Source organism: Pyrgilauda ruficollis, unplaced genomic scaffold (genome assembly GCF_017590135.1).
Source record: "Pyrgilauda ruficollis isolate IOZ18807 unplaced genomic scaffold, ASM1759013v1 scaffold1, whole genome shotgun sequence".
Lineage (NCBI taxonomy): Eukaryota > Metazoa > Chordata > Aves > Passeriformes > Passeridae > Pyrgilauda > Pyrgilauda ruficollis.
The window spans coordinates 15313321-15339503 of record NW_024508100.1 but is presented as its reverse complement, the minus strand read 5'-3'; the positions used below and the strand labels follow the sequence as shown (position 1 = coordinate 15339503).

The 26183-nt window shown below is 34.7% G+C and overlaps 1 protein-coding gene across 5 annotated transcripts in view; it reads right to left on the bottom strand.

Moving 5' to 3' along the window:
- The window catches only part of PCDH7 (protocadherin 7), a 254853-nt gene that overhangs the window by 171633 nt on the left and 57037 nt on the right, over window positions 1–26183 (bottom strand). The window contains exon 3 of one of the 5 annotated variants that reach the window (XM_041483735.1): window positions 22878–22899. The exons of the other annotated variants lie outside the window; for them this stretch is intronic. Within the exon in view, the coding sequence (XP_041339669.1) occupies window positions 22878–22899 (22 nt within the window). The remainder of the gene's footprint in view (window positions 1–22877; window positions 22900–26183) is intronic. 5 annotated transcript variants of the gene reach the window in all.

Sequence of the window (26183 nt, the reverse complement as noted above, 5' to 3'; positions counted from 1 at the left end):
TCCTGGTTAGACCTTATTGTTCTGAATTTCCTAAAAATATGAAGAAAATCACAATGTCTGCTTCACACAGAATGTTTGCTTCACGCTTCCTTCTTGGGCAGAAGGACAACTTTTCTTTTCTGGAAGGTCAATACAGCTAAGTTCAAGAAGAAAATAGTGGATTGATGAGTTGAACCCCCATAGCATTCAGAAAATTTAAATGTAAAATTATCTTGCTAATTCTAAATATGTCATTACAAGCCTATCATCTGAAATTATTACCTGTAACTGATGGGGGTTTGTAAACCTTTCGTTAGAGATGCATCTGTACAGGAGAATTTTATGTAGTTGAGTGTCACTACTACTGATGTTAGTATAAGAATATTAAACAATTGAATGTACTAGAAAGCAAATAGATTCTCTTGTGTAGAAAAATTTTGACACAATTCTCATTTTATTTATTCATAAGTAATAGATACTGAAGATAAAACTCATCTAACTAACAGATTAACAGTTTCTTTAATTGCTAGTTTTAATACAATTATTTAAATATCTAAAATTTTACTGGATTTATCATTCCTTGTTTCTAAATTCTATCTTTCTGATCCATGACTTTTTTCCCCCATGGAACTATATATACAACTTAAACAAAAAAAAAAAGGCAGAACTTTTCACCAACATCACGTCATCTAAATGGGTAGGCATTCAAAAAACATCTATTAGCCTGTGTATATATATGATTATACATATATCTATATATCTATATCTATATATATCCCATAAATAACTTAACATCAGTGAAGCAACTGTCACATCAGGAAGTGTGTGACACCTAGACCAAAATTAAATAAAGAAAGTCCATTTTTTTCAGCTTTTGTTGTGTTTTGTATTTAAAAAATAAAAAGGAGAAACATAAATAATAAACATGGTGTTAGATATTTATGTGCATATTTAAGTAGCAGTGGAAAATTTCTATGAAGTGTTTTACTCTGGAAAAAAATTATTGTTTTGTTATCAGAAATAGAGAAATTTAGTAGATGACTGAATGAAGGCAGAAGGCCAGCTGTCACTTAGTAATTGAGAATATCCAATGCATCCTCCTTCTGCAGGAAGACCGTGCTTTAGGAATCTGAGAAGACTATATGTAGGACTAATGGACTTGTGAATAGTAACATAAGGCTGGAGCTAAAATATTCATTTCAATGTGAGACAAGACTTGCCAATCATTTCTGATTCAGGTGAATCTACTTTATCACAGGAACAAGTTAATACACTGTATACTGTCAGCTTTGCAGAAATAACTGGGGGCACTTAGAGTTCTGTTCTGAACTTGGAGTTCCCTGACTTGGACAGTCATCTGTGCTTGGGTCATGCTGGATCCATGTGCTCACATATTCTCTATGTGTAAACTGGGTACAAATTACAAAACTTGCTACAAATATTATTCTTAGTTCCAGTTTCATAGGTTTTTGTGTTACTATAGCTTTTGTCCCTATCTTCCCTTCAGTGAAGTTAGGAGTTGAAGCCCCACTGATTTAGGCCCTTAGGACCAGTGTTGGTTCCTAAAATATCTCAATAAAGAGTTTCTCTCTGCTTTTCCCAATTAAATTAATAATTTGAGACCTAAAATACAATACATGCCCACTTTCTGAGCTTACACTAGGCTCCATTAATGCATTCTTTCTTCAGCTTTGGTCTACAGATAACTGGTAGTTCAGGAAGCAGCAAACAGTCTACAAAACAGGTGCAGTGAAAAATAAATAAATAAATCCAGACACATATCCTCCTACACGCTTGGAAGGCATGAGTTGGTAGCTGCCAGAAAGTATAATGGGAAAGCAGGTCCCAGCTTCTGCTGGTGCCTCCCTGCAGGCAGTTAGCTCCATTTTAGTGCATGTTCACAGCAATACAAGTGCAAGAGACTTGCTCATACAGAGTCTGGATCTACATAACTATTTTCTGTAAAGGGCATCAAATCCTAGCTGATACAAAAAAGGCTTTTCAAGTATATTACACACAGTGTTTGTATATACAATCCTTGAGTTTAATGGCCTTTTCCATGAACTTCAGCACTAACAGTTTCTAGATCTCATGCTGTGTCATGGTTTTAGGACCTTACAGACTATACCAATAAGCCCTTTTGACCAAGAGACTCACAATACATATTCAATGGTCAAAGAGGAGGCTGATATTTCACAGGTAGGCAGTAACAACAATGCCTCAGAGTCTTTCTTGGAAGTTCCTGTGCAGAATGGAACTTTCTGAGCAGCAGGGCGGACCCAGAATAGTTGTTAATGTTATTTTAATGAGAAGTTGCTAATCAACTGTCTTGATTCAGACTACCCTGATTCAGTACAGGTCTCTTACCCCTGACATGAGTCCTGTGAGGAAGCCACATTTGAATTAGTTTAAGCTGTATATTCCGCAGTTGCAGTTCACGTAGTCTAGCTGTTAACCTTAATTTCATAACTCAGTCATGTTAAACATTGCTAACTCAATTTCACCCTAATTTCAGCTTGATTTAGATGTGAATATGGGTTTCAGGGTCTCTCTTTGAAACATCCTGTATATCCAGAAGAATAGAGACAATAATAAATAGTTTGAAATTTGGGGCTTCTTTTAATTGTAAGTGTAATATAAAGTGGTTAATAGTTCTAGTTCTGTGGTTTCAACAAGAAGAAAATCAACTTTCAGGAAAGATTAGGGAAATAAGTCTTGGTAAGGCCCTGACATCAGAAACACTGTCTAAAGAAATGTACATGGATTCATCAGATAATCTTCACATGCTAAATGGGATGGCAGAAAACACATGCATTTAATTATCTTTTATAATTCAGAAAATCTGTGAAATAGAATTTGTTTACTTTTTTGATACAAAAATGCTGTTGTGAAAATGTCTTTAAACATTGCCAAATCCTATGAAGACCTGTTCAAACTGGTCCATTCCTTGGCTTCAGACACTTCATTCATAAACTGCAATGTCATAGTAAGACAGGTGTTCTCCAAAAAGGATATTAATTCCGAAGTGATATATTACACAATATATTTCTTTGTAGCTGATCATCCCATGTAAATGAAGCATATGACTTTTATGAAACAGGCACACAAATTTTAATGTGACAGTGATCTATCTATCTTCCCTTGTGGTGCATTCAGGTTCATGTGTAAAACATGAAAAAACAGCTGGATGCTAAAGAAAGACAGCCCTCAAGGCTAAAAATGTAAAACATTTTACAAAATATAAGTTAGGAATGTACTGATATTTTTATACGGTAAATTCTTCAAAGGGAATTTTCCTTATTGCATCTATACAGTGCCATTCTTCAGAAATAGAAGGACAGAGTCTGATCTCAGTTAAAATAATTAAGGCTAGTGGGAGATGTAGATGAGACAAAGAAACATGCTCATATAAGCAATGAGTGTTGGAATTACAAAATGGGTCCTTAGGCCGTCACATGTGAAAAGGACTTTACTGTGCCATGTAAGAATAGCCCTGTGTGTATGGCAGTGTAGTGATGCAAGAGACTTTAAGTTCAGGAAGTATTTTACTTACAGAGCAATATTTTTAGAAGTAGAATAGCCAAATGGAAAGCACCCACTCTGGGGGAGCTTAGCTGCCTTCTCTTATGTTTGCAGCAACAATTCTTACCAGCTCCAAAGAAGCTGCAGCAAGAACATTACACCCACTGGGAGAAGCTCGCTTCAAAATCTTCTACAGTGCTGGAGGTGGTGTCTTGCTAAAAATAAAGGTAACTATACAATGACATCCTTGAGGTTCTATTGGAATAGGGTTTGAAAGGAAGACAAATATGTAAATAAAAAAAAAAAGAAGACGTTTATATTCAAATCAATAATGGCAATGATGGTGTTTCCACTGAAAAAGCTTAAAAATAGGCTGCACATAGGGGTTTTTTTTGACATGTAAAGAACCTGCACTAGGAAATTCTGGTTGTTACTTCACTTGTCTTTTGTATTAAAGGAAAAATTAAGTATTAATAATTTCAAAACTTTTGTTTTCCATTACATTATCTGTACCTTCTAAATGTCTTGCTATTCTACACCTTATTAGCAATCTTAATGAAGTAAAAATGTTTATGTTTTCCATTTTTATGCTTATCACAACTATACAGCGTAGCTGATACAATAATTTTAATAAGTATCCACATTTTCCTTCTCACAAGTTCATCACCAATTAGTGAACTGAAAGGATTTTTCCCAACATTTCCTTTTATCAAAATACTCAGTGCAGCAAGCTAGTGTCATATTTAAACGTGGAGCAATTTTATTGCAATCTCAGTGGTATCTGCCTGTCAGCAAAAGGGTGGCGTAATGGATTGTAATCATTTTTGCACAGAGTAAGGACAGGTCTAGCAGAAAATATTTAATTCTAGGTGATAGCTCCTGCAGAGTCAGTAAAGGGCACATGCTAATAAGGAAGCTGCAGAAAGGCACTGGTGATGACATGCTCCCTGAAAACAGCAAGCTCAGCAGATATAGTGCAGCTAATAGAACCATTACTGCCTCATGTCAAGCTATGAAAAATACCAAAGGACAGAGTCATCACAGTGGAGGAAAAAACAAAGCTCTTGTATATAATGGTTGGAAAAGCTTTATAGGCAGAACAATGTTAGGATAACAGTGTTATCAAATGCATGAATAAAAATATGGCAAAAAGCTTGCTCAGTAGAAAGAGCAATTTCCCCATTGTAATTCACTCTATATTCCACATGTTGTAGCTGTACCACTCATTGTATTAATTTTCACTTTGGAACTCATTTCCCACTAAGGTATCTGTTGTCTTCTGCTGATGGCAGTAAGTTTGCTTTAGCTTTTCTCTTTTAAACTTCAGTTTATGATAGAGTCCACAAGTAAAACATAAAGTACTACAAAAGATGAATACAAGATGGAAAAGCATCCAGATGCTTTTACAGAGAATTAATTTTCCAGACTTTGATTAAAGGCTTCTGTTACCACTGGCAAAGTGTTGATCAGCTTCTCTCCTTCTAAAACTGGGAGTCTTTCCAGAACCACTAAGACTTTGAAATCTTCAGAAGCACTGAGATTACGAAACCTTCATAACATGCCTGTGTTACAGCACGAAGCACTCTAGCTGGTCACATTATACACAGATAAAAATCTGTTTCCATCTGACATAGAATTTGCAGTTTAAAATTCTGCTTACCAAAATTTTATCACCAATTCCAGATAGGAATAAAATGCTAAGTATAACCAATGAGGTATGTATAATATTTAGATCTACAAGATTAAATAAAAACATACTGCAAAATAAATTTTTAGACAAAATTTTCTTAACATACTTTTCAAAGCAAAGTATTGCTCTTAATTCTCCACAAAAACATAAAGTGTGTCCTAATCTACCAGAGAGAATATTGCATTTCCATATTTGTTGGTTTTAAGGACAAAAACCATTGAGGTCCCTCTCCCTTATTCCAGTCCATGAATATGGGCTTGACTCTGAGCTGTCACTACTTAAGAAAAAAACAAGCTAACAAATGCTAGACAAAAGAGTAGCTATCTAACTTTGCACTCTTTGAAATTGCAATGCTGCTAATGGGATCTTTGTTTTACTACCAAAGGGCTTAATTAGTTTGGATTGTTAGTGAAATGTGTCTAATAAAAAGCCTACTAGATCTATGGAGTCTTTCTATTGGCTTCCATTAATGCTGACTTTCAGAACAGTGTTAATTTGATGAGTTAAATCTATAGCACCAAATCTTGGAAATCAAGAGTTAGAGTGGGTTTCTGAAGTATTAATTTTATGTCCTTAATACTTACCAAAATGTCGACAGCTTTATTACTAAATGAAGAAATGTTTCAAAGTACATTTTTGTATAATTTGCCATTATACTGTTCTCTTAATTTGCTACTTAATACAAGCTGAACATCAGCAAAACGTCAGAAACCTCATAGGTAGTCCTCTGGAACATGCAGTTTATGATCCCCATTCTTCCTCTTCTCTTTACACTATTAATCGAGTGTTTCAGTGGGATATCCCTGAATAATGTAACATTTTGCACTTCCTGCCCTGCTTCAAACTGTCAAAAACACAGAACCACTACAAGAAATAAGTTAATTAGAAATTATTCTCTGTCCATTAATGTGTGTCATTTATCATAAAGATTAATTGTATTAGGAAACAATAATTACACCTGAATCTCATTTATAAGGAAGATGAGAGCGAGTGGATTTTCAAAGAGCCCAGTCTCTTGTATTCATGGGCATTCTTTACCACTTAGACATTCTTGAGCTAAGTAAGCCTCAAGTAATTAGTTTCAACCTGGCTCAGATTACCAAATCATTGAAATCAAAGGCTTGTGTAGTAAGAAACAACCTATAATTCACTCACGTAGTGATTTGAATTGCTATAAAGGTCTCTTTTAGAACTTGAGAGGAACCCTGCAAACCATGGTCACATAAGAAATCTTTTTTTTTTGACATGAATAGACCCATTAAGTCAATGGAGGTAGTCATGTGAACAGAGACTCATGTCAAAAACCACTGATGCTGAGAATGCACTCTTTTATATTTTCTTTCATTTGTATGGATAAGCAAGGAAGGGTGCATGAGGAGTACTATGTGGAGTATTATGCTCTTATTCAGTATTCTAACCATATTTCACAATATTTCCCATTGAAAAAACTCACTCACACTCACACTTTATCCTTAAATCTGTTAAGTAGTATTTGAACAGTAGATGCTTTCAACTCCAGAGAAGATTGTAATAACACAGTAATTAACAGATTCTGTACAGGTATCATTTAATCCTTTGAAGTTTCCTATCAAAAATTTTTCATTGAAAAAACCTTTATTAAGATTTTGTTAATCAATATTGTTGTCTCAATAATTCTCATGTTTCTACAGGCACTGATATACTTATGCATTTTTTGACTAAGGTTCTGATCCGGCACAGGTCAGAGAAAAGGATGGTGCATTAAAGAATTTGGGGTTTTTTCCTTGTTTGCGTCAACTAAAGAGAAAATAGAGAAGCCAGAGAACATTAGAAATGTACTGCTGTCCCCATCATTGCCACATTAAATATTCTCTTAACTGGACAGATTTCTGTCATATATACAGGCTAAACAATGTTACTGCCATCTGCCAAAAGGTAGCATTAAGACAGCATGCCTTGTGTACTCCAGCTTGTGGCTCCAAGAAGAAAGTAGGAGAGGTTGCCATCTGTTTGTGCTTATCATTTTCTGCACGTAGCTTACAGAGCAAGTCTGTGGAGGAGATCTGGCCTCCTCTGGAAAATATTGTCGTGCTATAAAAATGGCTCTGATGATTTACTGCCACTTCTGTGATACCAGCAGCTGTATACAGGGAACAAGCCTCACCCTCTGCAAAGTACCAGAGTCCTTCACTGAGGCTTAACTGGAACTTCAGTATGCTAATGACTCCTGCAAATACATGCCTTACCTAAAGACAAGCAAATTTGAAAAGATCTTCATGTGCTGTTTTACTTATACATCTGAGCTGTTCTTCTGTCCAGGCCAGGAGATTATTTAGGAAATAGGCTGTAAAGCTATCTAGGCTGCTTGGAAGCAATGAGAAAATTTTAAAAGAGATTTTGTTAAATATATTAATGCATGCATGTTCACAACAGAAATTCTGTCTTTCCTGTTTTCTTAATAGATTTGGATAAAGAGAAAAGAAAAAAGAAGTGGTTTTAATTAAAAAGAGAGCTATCATCTCTAGATTAATTGAATCGGGGGAATCAATTTATCATCATTTTAAGCTAGTCACTGAGAAGCTATATGTTCAGGACTCCATTTTCTCTCAGCCTTTACATGAGGCCAGAGGAGTGTGAAAAATTATATATTATCAGACATAAAAAAAAAGTGTATTATACTGCAGAGAGCAGAACTCTGTTTCTGAGGATGCACCAGCTGCTTCTCAAGTGCACCTTCATGGAGTGAGCTCTTCTGTCAGAGAGGTGCTGTGACACAGTTATGGATGAAGATTCTCCTTCCTGATAAAACACTCTGGTTTTTTTATACACAAAGCTTGACCCCTTTAATAATACCTGTGTACTTAAAGCCATGCTTACCTAGAGTGAAGATGCAAATATACTAGTATTAGAAACCAGATCTAGTTCAGGGTTCCTTACAGCTGTAAGGAAAGGGACAATATCTTTTGATGTGAATGACAAAGCAATTATTGCAAGCTGATATAACTGCACGCATGTTAATGCTATACAACTCCATGGGGAAAAAACATCATGCTCCTATATAAAATAATTTAACTGACATAAAATCTGTATAAAAATCAGTAAATATCCACCCTCCATGAAGATTTGAAACATAGATAAGGCCGTCACAGTGTTATCTTCATTTTCAAACTTTGCAGCCATAGAGAAGTCTCACAATAAAGCCTGTTGTTAAGACTTTATGGTTGTCATATTGCATTGTGTTATTATAACATTAAATCGTTACTACAATGAGACAGATGAGAAAGAACTGGAAATAGTCCCTCAAGACAGTTAAAATGCACAAACTTCACTCTTCATTCCATGCGAAGAGAATCACTTCTGCTTTCCTGAAAATAATGTTTCAATCACAGTTGCTAAAGAGTCACAAACAGCTGCTTACTGCAGTATGTACACGAAAGACCAAAAGCACTTCAGAGCAAGGGCCACAAGAGCAAATGTCGTGATGGAAATACTCTCTCTCACCATTATGAAGTAGCTTGGAAAGTAAATAGGTCTTAACTGAATTAGTTGGAAATAGTTGTCATCCCTGTCTCAGTACACATAGTAAAAATAACAGTGAACATGCTAATCTATCAGAGTATTTATCTTTCCTGTTATTGGAAATGCTGTCAGAAGAAAAAATACCCAAATAATTTAGATAAACATATTTTGATTATATTTTTACTTTTCTGTTTTCTCCGTTTTCAGGAAGGTTCATTACAAGTTAGCTTATTCAAAATGCTTGAAACCACCTGATTGCTTTTTTTGATACAGGCATAATATTCTCCACAATTAAACCTGAGTGCTTATGCAAATCTGGCCATGTTATAATCATGTTTTGTAGACATGTATGGAAAACAGAGAATTATAGGGATAACTGAGTAACCATCAAAGACGGTAAAAAAGAAAAAGAAAAAGAAAAAGAAAAAGAAAAAGAAAAAGAAAAAGAAAAAGAAAAAGAAAAAGAAAAAAAGTACGGGTCAGCAATCTATGAAAGTGAAATGAAGATTTGGCATTTAAGGCATAAGAAGCCAAAAAAATCCATCTTCATCCAATTGACCTTGGGAATTAATAAAAATATAAGGCACATACAGGCATGCTTAGTGATGCACTTCTGTGTAAATATGTCCTTATATGTCCTTGTCACTGTCTTGCCTGTGAATACTTCATTTTTACTTGAACAGTGATAAATGAACGAGGAGGTAACTAACACCACAGGATTGCTGACTAGCCTGCAATCTTTCAAGCTGCATACTGGAACACCACACCAGTGTGGAGCACTGCACATTGCTCTGCCACACTAAAAGCAGGGTGCATCAAGTGGACTTGTAGCTGCACAAACCACTGCAGATGATGGTATCTGAGAGGGAGTGTGCTCATGAAGAATCATCCAGTGGCCAAAATTAATCAAGAGAGCCCTCTGACATAGTGAAGTACGGTGACAAGTGAAGATGAAATGAAAACTTTCAGGGTTCATATAAAGAATTTTACAAAAAAAAAAAAAAAAAAGGTACACAGTATTTCCCTCTGCATTTGGCCACTAGTGAAGTACGGTGACAAGTGAAGATGAAATGAAAACTTTCAGGGTTCATATAAAGAATTTTACAAAAAAAAAAAAAAAGGTACACAGTGTTTCCCTCTGCATTTGGCCATCATGTTATTTATCAGTGAAAATTTTCTCAAATTTTTACAATTTGCCTTTGAAAAGAAGGATTTTGTAACCCACGCTGAACCTATTTATTCCTAGAACATAAATTCTTTCATCAGTTACTTTGGGTACATGCAATTTGCAGATGAATCATTTCATTTGTCCTTGTTAAAAAAGTCACAGAATTCTATTTTTGTCTATTTAAATTACATTTGAACAAGGGGATACTCTTATATTATCATCATTTAATTCCTCTCATGCTCCATCCCGACATCATCAGGCCAACACAATTTCAAATCTATACCACTAAATTGATACCCTGACAAATTAACTTGATCATTCCATGGAAATCAGTAACAATGATGGCAAAATGTTAATCTAATGGGTATATATTGCTGAAGGATCTTGCCCTTACCCATGAAATGTTCTTTAAAGACAAGATTTTGAGGTCATAGATTGATCTGTTATGCTGAAGTGTAGGATTTGACTATACAGAGTTTGAAATAATGTTTATTGTGAAAACCAATGATTTTTGAAGACGGGTGTATTAACTGGTGTATAATTAATGTAAGGTTTACATTTAAAAATTCCATTTTAGAATGCCAGTTATAAAAATTCTTAAACCTACTATTAAATACTCTCCCTGATGTTACACTTATGGACTCCCTTATAGAATTCATAGGGATAAGGCAAGCCAAGAACACAGAAAATAAAAATATTTATCTTTTAGAAAAGTTAGTTGTGATGGTGAAATCTATAGCTATTTAAAAAAAAATAATAAATACAAATTTAAAAAATTAAAATATTACAGACCAAAAATGAGTGAAATTGCTGTTATGAATTTGTATTCCTGATTAGTTTTACATGGCAATTAAGTCAGATTTCCAATCCCCAATAAAATAATATAAAATGCATTTTTACTGCTAAAAGTTGAATTATCATTCCAATTAGAACTCATTTTCAATGGAAATTGATATATTGCTATATTTAAAGATTCATTAGAAGTTTTCCAGTCAAAATGTGTATAGTACACCACTTTTTTTTAACACATATTAGGTGGAATACTGTAAACCAGAGGCTGATGTATTTACCTTTAGTATAAAAATTTGTGTTATTCTCCCCCTCATAACCTATCCATTTCCTGGGGTAGAGAAATGAATAATTTTCAATAGAATTCATAAGCTATTGAATTAACTTAATTCAGTTCTGGACCTTAAGTGAAGTCAGAATTGATTCATACTTTTTCACATGCAACTTTGATTTATATAAACCAAATCATACCCTCTAATATCTTTTTGTAATGACTCAAAAACATCTAGACTCTTTAAACTGAATGGAGGTCTACACATACAGCCTAATAATAACAGCCGTTTTAGTTGACAGGAAGGGCCTCTACACACATTTATGAAGAAAAGGATCCCTGTTTTAAGGTTAGCACAAGACATACTGGGGAAAGAGAAAACCCCAACTATTAGAAAACTAGAATAATTAGTCTTAAAAGGTTCATTTAATGTTTTGGATTCTAATCCATATCAATTTTTAGTGATAAATTTATTAGAAAAAAAATATTAAGTTATGGTCCTTATTTCTTAGTGTCAAATGTCTCCATTACCCACAACTTGGTTTTAACATGCCTGCAATAATAGCTGCTGGTCTATGACTGAATACTTTTGAATCAAGAAAAATGGTAAAAGTGAGCTCACTTACACTGAATCTCACACTGAATGAAAGAATTAGGCAGGATAGGGAAGTAACAGGGATTTAAACACAAGTTTTAAAATGTGTTCTAAACTTGTATATGAAAACATAGATAGACAAATTGTACTGCTTTAATTCCTATAATTCATGTGTCTGTAGAATATAAACTAATGTTCTCCTGAAATAGTATGCTTTATAAAACTCTCTTCAGCTCTGTACAAGTGTTCCTCATTCATCTGTAAATAAAAGATATTTCTTGTTTTGACTATTTGGGCTGTGTCCACTACCTTCCAGACAGAATACAACAGTGTGCAGGTGATGTATTAACATCGAAAAAGGCTAACAATTCTATTATTTCAATATTATATTTTATTATTTAAATAAGAAAACAATATTTAATACAAGATTTAAAAATATTTATATAAACTTAAATCTATATAGCTTTGTAATAATTCTTTTTGTACAAATGAGTGGGTATGAGGTATTTAGGATTCATGTTTATTTGTCTGTTAGTAGAATCCTGGCAGCTAGAAATCTGTATATTAACTAGTGAATGTCATCTCACCCACTTGAGAAAATTAAAATTAAACTTATGTAGTTATTTATTTAAAATACCTTCCACACCCCCAAAACCCTCTATATTCAAAAGTTTTTTGCTGAAATCCTATTAAAAGATGTCAAAAGAGCTTGTTGAAACTGCTCCTTGAATGTCAAGTAAATATGACATGCACTGAAGATTTCAAAAACATAAACTACAAGATAAGGAAAGAAAGATAAAAAAAATAATTTAAAGCATAATGAGGAAGAAGATACAAAATAACTAAAAACCAGCTGCTGAATATGTTCATAATTCTTATTCATTTCTAGTGATTCTTAAGTCTAGTTCATATATGGGTGAGTAGTTTTATAAATATATTCTGAAATTACTTTCATTCATTTTGTAAAATTTTTTGGTTTCACTTTTCATAATTTAAAAGCATTTTGTCTTAGTTTTCTGAAAAGAACACAACAAAATTCCTAACAAAATAGGAATCCATGAGTAAAAAGTTTTTAGTGTTTACTGAAATATATGTATTATATATTTTGCAGAAAGCCTTCATAAAGAGTATACATTCAAATAATGTTTAGCATACACATGCATTTTGAAAACAAATTTTATACATTGCAAACATGCTTCACCTTCACATTGAAAAAAGAAAAATAAACAAACAAGCAAACAAAAACCAAGACAAAACCATTTCTAGTATGATAAAGATAATCAGTTGCAAGGTGTCTTTTTTTTAAATAAAAAGTCCAAAAATGTAAACAAAAAAATCTTAACTGAGAAAAAGATACTGTAGAAAAAGTAAAAATTCATTTTTATTGTTTTATTATTATTATGGTTATTATTGTTATAGAAGAAGGGACAGACTAGATGAAAATTCAACTGCATTTCAAATGTGAGCAGGAAGCAAGAACTGCTACCGTAAGAAAATTTTCTTTTCTTCAAGTTACAGAGGATGAGCAAGCTGCAAGAGGATAAATGTATACTCAAAAAACCATATTCTCAGTATATGTAATAAGTGATTTTTTCATTGCTGAATACTTTACAACATTTCAGTGACTTATGATTTCCTTGAAATCAAGAGGTGCCTTAAACCTCGTTAATCATCATCGTTTATACCTTCATATGAAGCTGCAAGTCTATTGCTATAGAACTGTACATCTCTAACCAGTACTGAAATGTACGTGGTTAGTCTGCCAGGTCAGTCTGCAGGTTATATTCTTTAGAAGACCTTGAAGATTTTCCCCTGTCATTTAATGAAAAAAATCAAGAAGTACTTTAAATGAGCTCACATTTTAATGCCATCCCAATGGAAAAAAAGTTCCTTACACATTTTAGTGCTTAAAAGGCAAAATTATTTACATTGCAGGATATACTTATCAATATAAAGCAGGTTTTCTGCTTTCACAACACTGCAATTAATTTTCATTATTTTCTTGCTTTTGTGAACCTTGCATTATTAATTTATTACTTATTATCATCTTTTTCATTTCCTAATCAAAAGTATGTTAAATTTATAACAGTTAGGATTATTTTGTATGGGAAGGTTTACTAAATTTGAGAAATCAGGTAAATCATCTCCTTGCTAATCCATGAAAAGTCTATAAAAGCAAATAACAGGGACCCAGTATTGCACATGTACTAAATTCAGAAAATACAGAACATGGAAGCTAACTGAGCTATACACAGACCTAAACATATAATGCAATACCCAAGAAGGTAAGGATCTGATAAAGTAGAAAATGGGCTTTAATGCCCTTGTCCTTAAGGAAGCAAATGTGTCTCATTCTGTTGATGTCAAGTCAATGGAAAAGACATAAATCCAAAAGACCAAGAGGGAACTTTCTGCTGACACAGCTATATTTTATTGCTCTCAATGAAAGGCTTAAAAAAAGCTTATTTTCTTTTTCTTTTTTTTTTTTTTAATCTAATTTATTAGTCATTTTATCTTGGTTTATCTCAATCCCAAATGAAGTATCATACCTCGTTATTTCACCTTCTAAATTTTTATTTCAATTAATCATTACTGAGAAGAGCAATGATTGTCTCAGATCTGTAAGCAGAGTACAGTAGAAATAATAAAACAGTGAAAGAAACATAAATGAAAATTTTGTTTTCCTGGATGCAGCAGATCTTACAGGCCTGCTCCTCTCTAGGTGGATCTAAATGTCTGCTTAAAGTCAATGAAGATCACATTATCTAACAACAGCTGCCTGTATGCTCTCTCTTTATGGACTCTTAAGGAAAAGATTCTGCATTTCACCTTGGTGCCAGCAGAAGTATTAACAATCAGATGCATATACATCATTGGCAACATAATGCTTCAAAGACTTTAACCTATATAAAAACCCTAGAATAAATGCAGTATAAAAAAGCTTATAATACTTAAGAGCATTATAGAAATTTTCACACAGAAAATTATTTTAAGGAATCTTAATGATGAATTTTATAATAATTAATATTCATATTTTTATTAAAATATTCTGTCATAATTAAGAGCACCATCATGGTAATTTGTCATATGACAAAAATGTCAGCATACACTCTCTCTTTCTATCCTGAAAATCCCATTATATGCTGAAAAATGGTGTATTTAACATTGATGGTGTACAGGATGGAATCTACACCTGACAATAAAATCTATATTCTCAACAAATGCTCAGACAGTAGCAGACTTTGGGATGCAAATGGGGGAAAAAAATAAACAACAAAAAATAAGAACTAATCATAAACAATATTCGCTTTTATAAAAGAACTAAGTTTTTTATAACTCCTGAAAAAGCAGCAGAAGCCAACTGCATTTACATGGCCTATCACAGAAAGGATTGCCTCAGTTCGAGGGGAGCCAAATATCCAAAGTACTGCAGTGTCATTATTCAGCAGCAGAACAAGTCTTGATTTAGGGCAAGAACTGTCAGCCTTCCTAACAACAGGGAAGATTGCCACCAGCTGAGAGAGGCCCAACACGGTGATCCACTCAGTTCACAGTGTGCTGTTTCATAGTGCAGATTGCATGAGGAATTTCAAATGTCTTATGACAGGGATACCCTGATCTCCATGCTTTATAAAATGAGATGTGTAGGACATAATTTGAACAAAAGTATGGGCAAGGAGGAGGTTATTGCCACTCTGAAAAAGTATCTGCAAGAGAGTGAAACAACACACCAATTTTAGAGAAAACAAGTCCTACAGGAAACCTGACACGTTTGCTGCAAATGCCTGTCAAGTAAGCACTGAAAAGGTATTTGTAATTCTTTCACCGTGCCCATATATGCATGATGATAATTTTACTAGCTAACTACAACTGAAAAAGCAAACTGGATCCATCTTAAATGCTTTTACTCCTGTTCTTCTGTTCACATAATCATGCTGCAGGTAAAGACACTACTTCATTCTAAATCTCTGATCAATTTGTGGCCCTCCTTTGGACTCGATCCAACAGTTGAATGTCCTTCCAGTACTGGGGTCATCAGAGCTGGACTCAGTACTCCAGGTGGGATTTCACCAGAGCAAAGTAGAGGGGTAGAATCACGAATTTTGTTAGATTGCATCAGCAGCCTTGGCTGAAGTGGTTCAGTGATTTATTCAGTGTCCTAAAGTGCTCTCAAACTCTATGCTATTACCTCTTCTCCTGTTTCAATATTGACTTATGGAACATAAGTTGAACAAAGGTAAAAGCACACATAGCACTGCTGCCACAGTGAACACACTCATGCCAAAATATGATGCATACTCTGTCACTCAAACTTCCATATCCATGCAGAGTAGAAGCATAGATAGTAAGTCCAGCCATACTAGAATACACAGACAAAGTCAAAACAAAGGTAGCCCATAAAGGTAGTGTGTATCACATATATTTTCTGCACCATTAAAAATATATGTGCTAAAAAAGCAAAGCAGACAGGAGTATGGGCAATGTAACACAGCCCTGTAACAGCATTACAGAAAGCAAATATGCATAAAGAAAAGTCCAATGAAATAAATTTTTAAAAAAATTAAAATAATGTAGCTTTTGTTAAGTTTAGAAAGGCAATTAAGGCTAGATCACAAGGAAAAATGCAAGTAGGCTGCTTCACAGAACTATGCAAAAGAACATATTTTCACACCAGCAGGCATGATTGTAGGAAGGATGGGGCAGGTGGTGAAGGAACTGGATGAGAAGCAAATCAAATTAAGATAGATGAATGTTTGAAAAGCTTTTAAAATATTTGGAATTTGAATGGGAATCAGTGGAAAAGCATGAGCATCCAGCTGCCATTTCCATAGTGGTAATTAATGAATTTACTGATGTTTGTGAAATACAGAAGCTTTTGTCAAAGTTTGGATTCAGAAATCAATTTCTTAAGATAGTATAAACCAGGAAAGAGGTAAAGCAGTATTTCCAAAGTGTATATATGAGAAATGGAACAACTCTGGTGAAAATATGGCTGTTATCACAGAATATATGAGGAATAATTCAGTTCAGGGTCGTACAATATGTGATATATTCTGATATCATACCAGCATAAGCTTTGAGCCAGAAGGGACTTAGGGCTGCTAGACCCTCTTTGCCAAATAGTAAAAATTTCCCCTTGTATATTTTAATTACTGTGGGCGTGGAAGACTTTAAGCCTAACATGAGCAAACATATAGGTGTCCAGTTCAGAAACATATACAATTAACTTTCTAGTATTAAGATATCTGTCCTAATTTTGAAAAAAAGGAAATTAATTTAAACAGTTGTATAAATCATGATGAAGAGGAAAAAGATTAATTGTATCTTCCATGTTTAATTGCCTGGTGAACTTATCCAGGTGTGAGATGAAGCATTTTTATTTTAATGTGTTGTTTTCAAGGGGCCAGAACTGGTCTAAATAGTAATGATTATATTCTTATTCATTTGTGCTTTGAGCAAGAATAACGGCTTATGAGTAACACACGAAAGGCCTCCCTCTGCTAGTATAAAAGTGATTTAGAACCTATTCATGGAAGTTTCAAACTTAGAAGATAAAAATATCACTTTGAATTCTAATTTTAAGTATTTAAGGGGCAAAATAAAAACTTAATGTCACAGTTCCTTTGTAGTGTAGTCCAAGTGATAAGATGTTTTTATGAATTCTACAAATAATACTCAACAATGGATCCAGCAAATCCAGACACACATCTTCAGAAAACCTTGCAAAGCCTTCCTTCTTGCTATTCCAGTGAGTGGTCCTTCAGTTCTAGCAGGGATTTCAGTTAAGCTATTGATTTTATTGTGGAAAATGATAAAATATATGGTAGTGTTCAAGGCTATCAATAAAAAATTTCAAAGTGGGTAGAAAGACTGATAGGGAACTAGATAATAAAAAAAAGATGTATTTATCTATAAAGCTGATTGTAATAGTTCAAACCAATCCCACACTTCCATGTGGGTAAAATAAAACTGTGGTTAATATACTGTAAAACAACTGAAATTCTACTGTGCTGCTTACAGCATTCTTGGCTTAAAGTGATCTAGAACTACCTCTTTTCCAGTGCAGCAACAGCGACAGAATACCTTTGACTTCTCTAAGTGCAATGGATGTACATTGTGGCAGACTGGTACATCACAAGGACTCTTCATCCTCTGCTTCATTTTCGTTTTGGCCAAATAAGCAGTCCTTTACACATCAGTTATGTGGGCACCTGTGTAATTCTTGTGTGAGGAGAAGAGTTGGGGACCCCAAGGACATGAGGAAGATGTACAGAAAAATTCTTACAGACTACTCTACTTCCCTTCAACTAATTCAGGTTTTACTTTTCTGCCCAGATATTTTAACTAATACTATAAAGTCAATTACCAGACAAAAATAATTTGGAGCTCCAAAAAAACTTAATGTATAAACCTATTTCAAATTTTTTTCAGTAAAAATAGCAGAGGATATAAGGTCAAATTTTCTTTAACAGTGTTCACTTAAATTAAATTAGTAAATCCAAGGAAACTGTTCAGCCGTCCTAATAGGAATGCACTGACAACATTTGAGCTAATAACAGAAAAGATGAAACTTTCAGTGAGAGGCTCTCAACTTTACTTCTGATAAAGTCATTGAAGTTTAGTAAAGCTGGAATCTTAGTTCCCTGTTTTATGTGACTCTCTTAGCTTTGCACATGAGTATGAAAGGTGAAAATCTCTTCATTACCCTAACAATAAAAATGAAATCTAAAATCAGAATTTTTACAGCTTAATATCATTGAGACTTTATGCAAACATGCATACAGGTCTCTTTTTTCTGCTGAGAAATAAGGGTATCAGATGATTAGGTAGACTGTGATGCAGTGAAGTTTTGCTCCAGTGATGTAAAGCAGCAGAAATTGTGCACATAAATTCTTCTTCTAGTGGTTCAAAATTCAATTATACAAGCTGAAAATAGTCCCTACAGCCTGTCAGATATTCAGAAATCTGTGTCTTCCTCAGCCTTACTCTTTCACACTTGACCATTAGGCAATTTCCCACTCTCTGCACACCCAAAAGAGACATGCTTCTCTATGTTCTTAAAATACTGCATGAGATTAACACAGCCACAAGACACATATATGCTATTCACTCTGTAGTAGTTATGTTTTTCTAGCTCTGACCTGAGGAGAGTGCAAGGACAAGAGATATAAAATAATGTGGTCTGAAAGATCTATCGATGTTGGAGTTCTCAGTGAAACAGAATTCCTCCCCTCTACCTTTCTCACTCATTTGTGTATTCATCTACATTTTCTCCTATATTGGTCTTAGGGCTCTGGCTCAGACTGGCAGAGCTCAGCTTCAGATGGTAATTTCACTTTTAAAAAGGCTATTCTGGTATAACTGAGTAAAATAGAGACTCAAAACTCATACCATGCTTAGGTGACAAATAAATGCCAAACCCAAGAGACATCAAGAGCACAGTTAGTGAGCATAATCCTATGTGGCTGATGACACATTACTCTTCACAAAGGAATTTGGTAGATGAGTGAGGAAATTCCAGGTACATATCCAAATATGAATATGCTAAGTTCTTCTCCTATAGATTTCAGAAGGCAAACTATACTGACTAGTCCATAACAGCTGTGCATAGTTCTCTCTCCAAAAATGGGTTAACTCTGCAAAGATCAGCATTAACTCCCACACAAATTTCTGCTGGAAATCTATCATGTTGCTAGGATAGCACGCTGTGCATAAAGGCTGGTCCCTGACTGTGTACCCTCCCCGCAGGCACATGAAGCCCTAATTATGAGGTACATATACAGAGGAGTTTCTGTGGGCTAAGGAGAAGCATCAACAAATAGACTACTTCCTCTCCTCCATGAGTTACAGACCCTTTGAAGCCTTTTTCTGTTCCTTGGTTTGTGCTTGCATCATCATATAGGAGGCTGTTTCATGCTTCACTTTGTGTGAAGTATGAAGTGTTTATACTTCACTTTTATTCAGACCACAAACAACACCTAATTTTTTACCATTACTAATTAATTTAGTTTTAAAATTCAAAGTAAACAAATCCTGAACAGCAAGCAATAAACTAAAAACTGAAAGGGGATGATACTGTGCTCTGACAGTAGGACTGCCCTTGTCCCATTTCATTACCAGTTAATGTGACATTTTTCCTTTGCAAAGTCATTTAAATACTATATGAGAAAAATTCTTTTTTTTGGTCACATTATACATCTTTATTAGCTTATTTATTGGTGCATTTATTTCTTTCTTTGCCTCGTCATGAGGAGTGGAGGATAGTTTCTTTCTTCAAGTTCTATTTCATTTTGTTCCTGTGTCTATTTAAAGACTTCCTTGCCTCCTAAGACCAAAAAATTTCTATTTTTTTCTTTTTTCTATTTCTAATTTCTATAATTCCTGTATCAAGTCATAAGGGATGACTTAAGCATCCTTATAGGCTCACCAGTATGGCTGCAGTTAAATGCAAAGAAAGGGTGACTGCTCTCGGCTGCCAGGAGTTAATATGCTATTTCCATAGCTTTCCCTGGTGCTCCATAATGACAGTGATAGGACTGAGATTTTTCTATATCACTACACTAGCACATAAATCTAATTGCCAAATACCTTGAGAGCCTATATGTGCCAACATGGAGAATATTTTTGATTTCTTAAATAACCAACTTATCCGTGCATTTCTAGAACATAAAAGTTAAGAAACAGAATAGAACAATCTTGGCATTCAGAAAAAAATATATATAGGTGAATTTCTTAAACACCAGAGAGGCACAAAGAAATTACCCTTTGATTTACAGTATAAATCCTCTCCAAATCCACACAGGTTAAAAAGGCTAGTTGTCATATTTGTTTTATATCTTAGCATCTTTGTTTTCTTTATGCTTAAGAGGCCCTCAACATATATCCTCACGAGTATAGCTAAGTTGGAAGAGGAAGGTTAGAAAGATTTATGATATTGCCAGAGCTGTCATATAGGCAACAAACAGAGAATATTTCATCATAAGGGCTATGAAAGTATTCTGCTTGCCATTTCTTTTAAAGTACATTTTTTTTTTTTTGCTAAAGAACAAATATCAGTGCTTTTGAAACAAAAAGCTAATTAGACAATTAGAACATCTGCTTTATATTTGTCTTGTGGGTAGAAATCACAGACAAACATAACAAACACTGACAGAATTAAGTATGAAACATTTGCAGAATGTGCATCAATGAATTTTAATTTTCTTACACCTAGTTCATGTAAACCAAGACCTCCTTAGTTCTTTTCTGCTGTTTTCTTATCTAAGTATACTCTAAAGGGGCTTCATCCCCTTATTCCTCGTACATCACGTCCTAGCCCTTTTGGGGATGCAAAAACAAAGAGTTTTTAGATAGTTCTTACAAAATAGACCAAACTGCTTTATTGAGACAGGAACTCCTCAAAGAGGAAAACTTCTCATGTTAAGAGGATGAAGCCCCTATATGGATTAAGGACAAGAAGTAGTTCAGGATTAAAAATATGAACACATTAGAGATTCCCTGACTTGGCAGTACTGGGAAGAGAATAGTGTTTCTAGCCTCAGATGAATAAGGACACTAAGTAATTGAAAAGAGATCATTAGGCAAGTCATAAATCTATAGGATACTTTATGGCCCCAAACATCTACCTAAACAAATAATTTGCTTAAAGTTTCTGTTTCTATATAAAGATAAATGTATTATATCAAAATGCAGCAATCTCTTATTCATTCTACTCAAGTGTTGGGCTTCTTCCCAGTGCCTTAATAGGGAGTACAACAAAATTGTCCTCCTGAAATGTGTAGCATCAACAGTGAAGAGCAGTCAAGGAATTCTAGCTTTGAGCCCACTTCAGGGCATTTACTGTCTTACATTTTTAATTTAACATATATTAAAAACTATGTTATATAAAAATGAATAAAATCTTTTATGTTTAGTTTTTAAATCTTCATTGTGTTTTGATTGGTTTTGCACCAGAGAAGAGGGTTTTTCCAGCCTCCCCTCTCAAACATGCAAGTAAATGGAATATTTATATGAAGGATCTAATTATTTGTTTCAAATCAGGAAAGTTTCTTTCAACATCCTCCATTTAAATGGTATTATTGATTGAATGGCAGAGCTCAGAGGGTCACGATCAGTGAAGTAGAATCTGGAGACCCATAACCAGTGTTGTTACCCAGGGGTCAGTACTGTGTCCAGCCTTAGCTTGTTTATCAGCAACCTGCACTAAACAGAGTGTAACCTAAGCAAGTTTGCTGATGATACAGAATTGGGTGAGGGCGAGGAGTAGCTGATACACCTGAAAGCTGTCCTGCTCTCCAGCAGGACCTTGCGAGGCTGGAGGGCTGGCTGGGGAGAAACTTACTGAAGAGCAACAAAAGCAAGCATAGGGTCCTGAACCTGGGGATGAATAATCCCATGTGCCAGCACAGGTCAGGGAACATCTACTAAAAAGCAGGTCTGCAGAGAAGAACCCGATAGTCTTGGTGGATGACAAGGTCAGCATGAGCTGGCAATGCCATTGCAGCCAGGAGGGCCAATCCTGAGGTTCATCAGGAAGAGTGTGGCCAGCAAGCCTAGGGATATTTTCCTCACACAATATTCTGTCCTACAGGCTACATCTGAAGTATTGGGCTCAGTTCTGATCTCCACAGTCCAAGAAAGATGAATTGTTACTGGAAAGGGTCCAGCAGAGGCCACAAAGATGATGAGGGGTCTGGAGCATCTCTCCTATGAGGATAGACTGCAGGAACTGGGCCTGTTTAGTCTACAGAAGAGAAGACTGAGAGGGGACATCATCAATACATACAAATATTTTAAATCTGGGTATCAAGAGAATGGTGCCAGACTCTTTTCAGTGTTGCCGTGAAAGGACAAGAAGCAATGGTCATAAAATAAAACACAAGAAGTTCCATCTCAACAGGAGGAACACCTGCTTTACACTGAGGGTGGCAGAGCACTGGAACAAGCTGGCCAGGGAGGTCATGGAGTCTCCCTCTCTGGAGACATTCAAAACCCACCTGGATAAGTTCCTGTATAGCCTGCTCTAAGTGACCCCATGATCTCTGGAGGTCACTCATAAGCCAAACTATTCTGTGATTCTGCAATTCTGTGGCTGGAACTTAGTCACAAAAGACAAAAATTATTCCTTTTAGAGAGCTCTGTGTTGAGCTTTGTTCATTATTTGTATTTTTCCACCTCTTTGGCATTACAATGAGCAGTCCTGTTTCAAGATATTAGCTGTCTCATCCTTCTCTTTGTATTCCTTCCTTGCCGTGTTCTCCAGATATATAAAACCAAAAATCTGAAACAGAAAAATCCCAGACTGTCTCCAATAGGTGATCTTAGTGGATGAAGAAACTCTAGAGGAACAAACACAGGCAAAAGCTAACTGCTGCTTTTTATATTTTCTTCCACATAAAACCAAACAGCAGCTAGTTTGCCCTGGGCATTTTGCTTTATACATTGTGTAGAATACATATTCTTGTCCATTTATATTCATCAGAGCTAAATCTGGAAATTCCTATCATGCTGACAAAGAACCAGAGACAGAATCTAACTCCTGTGTTGTTCCTGTGTATCATAATATGATTTCCATGACTGGAAATTTACTTGATGCCCTTGTACAGTGTGAAGATGTTATCAATCTGCCTGAGTAAGATTAGCAATGTCCAGTTTCCAACTCTGACATGAGGGGGAGTAAATTAAACAGCTAGAAAATACCAGTGTCCACAAAGAAAAGACAATATTTTCTTGTGTATAATAGGAATTAAGCAAATATTTTCAGTTGCTTTTCAAGTTTAGATATTAAACTATTAAACACCTTAATCCATTACTCTTCGCAAAGCCATCAAAAACTGAAGCAGAGCAGAGAATTAGAATTAATTGCATTGCCTTCTTTCAGGAGGAGTTCTGAGATAACCGCTGGAGCTACAAAAAAGGCATTTTTCACCATTTGGGGGACCTTATGTAAGCTATTTTGCCAAAACATCATTCATATGACATTCCATAAATTTTGCAAGTCAAATCAAAATGAACAGTGAATGCTTTATGTTTTCTGCTCCTTCTATTCAGCAAGAACAGCAAGTTCAGCAAGTTCTGTCCTAAAAATTTTAAATATGGACCGCTGCTTGACTTCAAAGTGCGGCTTTGGACCCAACTATCCCATTATCAAAGTTGCATTAGAAAATACTACAAAGATTACACAGCTTTGAAAACCAAGTTGAAATATAACAACTTCATCCAGAATGGAAACTGCAGCTTGCCAATCACTAACACCGTCACTGGAAGCCAGAATAGCAGCACAGAACGAAGGATGTTTTCAGGAGCATATTTCACATTAATAAAAATCGCTGGGCATGGGTGATTTAAAACAAATCACTTTCCTAATGGCTTCTTACACTAACTCCTCTTAAATGTGACAGAAACCTGACTTTTTCATCTTTGTCTCAGATTTTACATTAGTCTTTGTGTTCCTTGGGTTTGCCAGCACTCTCCTTATCAGCATTTTGACTGAAGTTTATGTTTTGCTCTAAAGGGCTTTACATGTGTATTTACTGCAGTGGTATATAAATGAATAGAACTTCAAAGTGAATGACTGAATATTAAATAAATTGAAAGCATAGTTTCAAAACACTTTAAGTGGAAAAGTACTGCATTTACAAAAGTGTCAGATTTTTTTATTCAAGGTATTTACTTTCCTAATACTGATCCCAGATTCTGCAAAGGCAAGGCTATCACTAGCCCAACAAAAAAAGCTAGAACATTGCAAACTGCTTTGTTTTTTCTGCAAGCTATTAGTCAGAGATAGGTTATACTACATAGGGCTACGCCTTTCTTTACCACAAAGTCAGGTAGTCAGAGATGACAGACCTGTACACTAGGGAACTTAAACACAGGGAGATTCAATTTTCACCAAAAGCATTCCCAGGGAAAAATAATTTCCCATGGAGAAACAGGAAAAAATGAAAAAACACAATCCCAAGAACTTTCCACTGGAAGTAAAAAACACACAAGCTAAATCTAAAGTACTGAATGTTTAGATGAGAATAATTTTTTACCAAGTGAATTACTAAATTTCACTGTATTAACTAAAAGGATAATATAACATGCAATAAAATAATTTTAAATATGGTGATAGAAAAAAAATAATTTAAGGGTTTATGATTACACAGTCCAAAAAGTCCAGCCAAGCAGGGATAAAGATAAAAGCTGGTTCAAAAATGTGTGATGAAGAATGCATTACTCATAGGGACAAAAAAAAAAAAAAAAAAAAAAAAAAAAAAAAAAAAAAAAAAAAAATAAAATTCTACAAAAAAAAAAAAAAAAAAAGTTAAAAAAAGAGGTATCAAAATTCTGAATAAAAATTTTGATTCCAGTAAGGATTTTTGAAGACCATTTATTTCTTATGATTTATTAGTTCTTCAGCAGAACTACTGCACTGAGACACTATGGGTTTTTTTATTAATAGAAAATGATTAATGCCGCTGCAATCAGTAACAAGGACTTTGTCTTTCATCAGCAAGTGGTCTGGTGCTGATCAGATGATGAAATCAAGGAAAGTGAATTCGTAAACCAGTTGGAGAAAGCATTTCTAATATGATTTAAGATAACAACAACAGAAACTGAGGAGCTTTCTCATTTTTCTTTAGTTCACTTCTGTCTGTAACAGTGTGGTTTCATTTATGCCTATAAAAAGTGTACATAAAATCCTTATCTAATACTTAGACTAACCATCTCCTCTCAAAGCGATAAATTACAGCACAATCCAAATACAGTGGAATGATGAGGTCTTGGGATTTTTTGTATCCTACCATGTATTTTTACAATGGGAAATAAACATGCACAAATTATGAGAAATCTGTATTTTTAATCCTTTCCACACTATAACTCAAAATGCAGGAAAGGATACCACATCCCTCTGTTTGCGAATGAGTGAATGAGAATTTAAAAAGACTAAAGGACCAGCAAAACACACACAGACTCTCCCTCATTAGATTTTTTGCACAATAGTGACTACAGAGAGCTATGAATGCACAGTACGATGAATAATAAAACATCTGTGAATTACATAATGTCACTAAGTACATTCCAAATGGTATGCATATATTAACCCACAAACACAGGCTGGTACTTATTTAATACAAAATCAGCAAAAAAAAAATGGTGTTTCACAAAGGCCCTGGAAGTCCATTATGTTATCCAATTCTCACATATTACCCCAAGGAATGTGATGCTATTGTTACACCACAATAAACAATTGTCACAGCAACAGCTCTCAGTGACAGGTAGCAATATCTCTGGGAAATCAATCAATTTTAATAAAACAGTTTAAGGAAATGTAATTACTTCTTGTATTTTAAACTGGCTGGAGTGTACAAGAAAAAAAAAAGAATATGCGGAACTTTTATACACATTTAGATTCTGTATTTTCACAGCATTTCATATTGCCATTGAAATGCAGAAGCAAACTTTGAGCCATAGCACCTTCTGACAATCAGAAAAATGTTCCTTTGTATCACTGCAGACTTCACACAGCTTGATTGGAACCCTCTGGTTTAGAAGTGCCCCAACACCACCCTGGTGATAAATCATTTTAAGATTTGCATGCGTGCTGTTAGCTTTAATACATGATGTGCTGCTTTTTCACTGCTGAAGCAAGGCTTCTTTTTAAGCAGCTGTAGTAGTCTCTTGA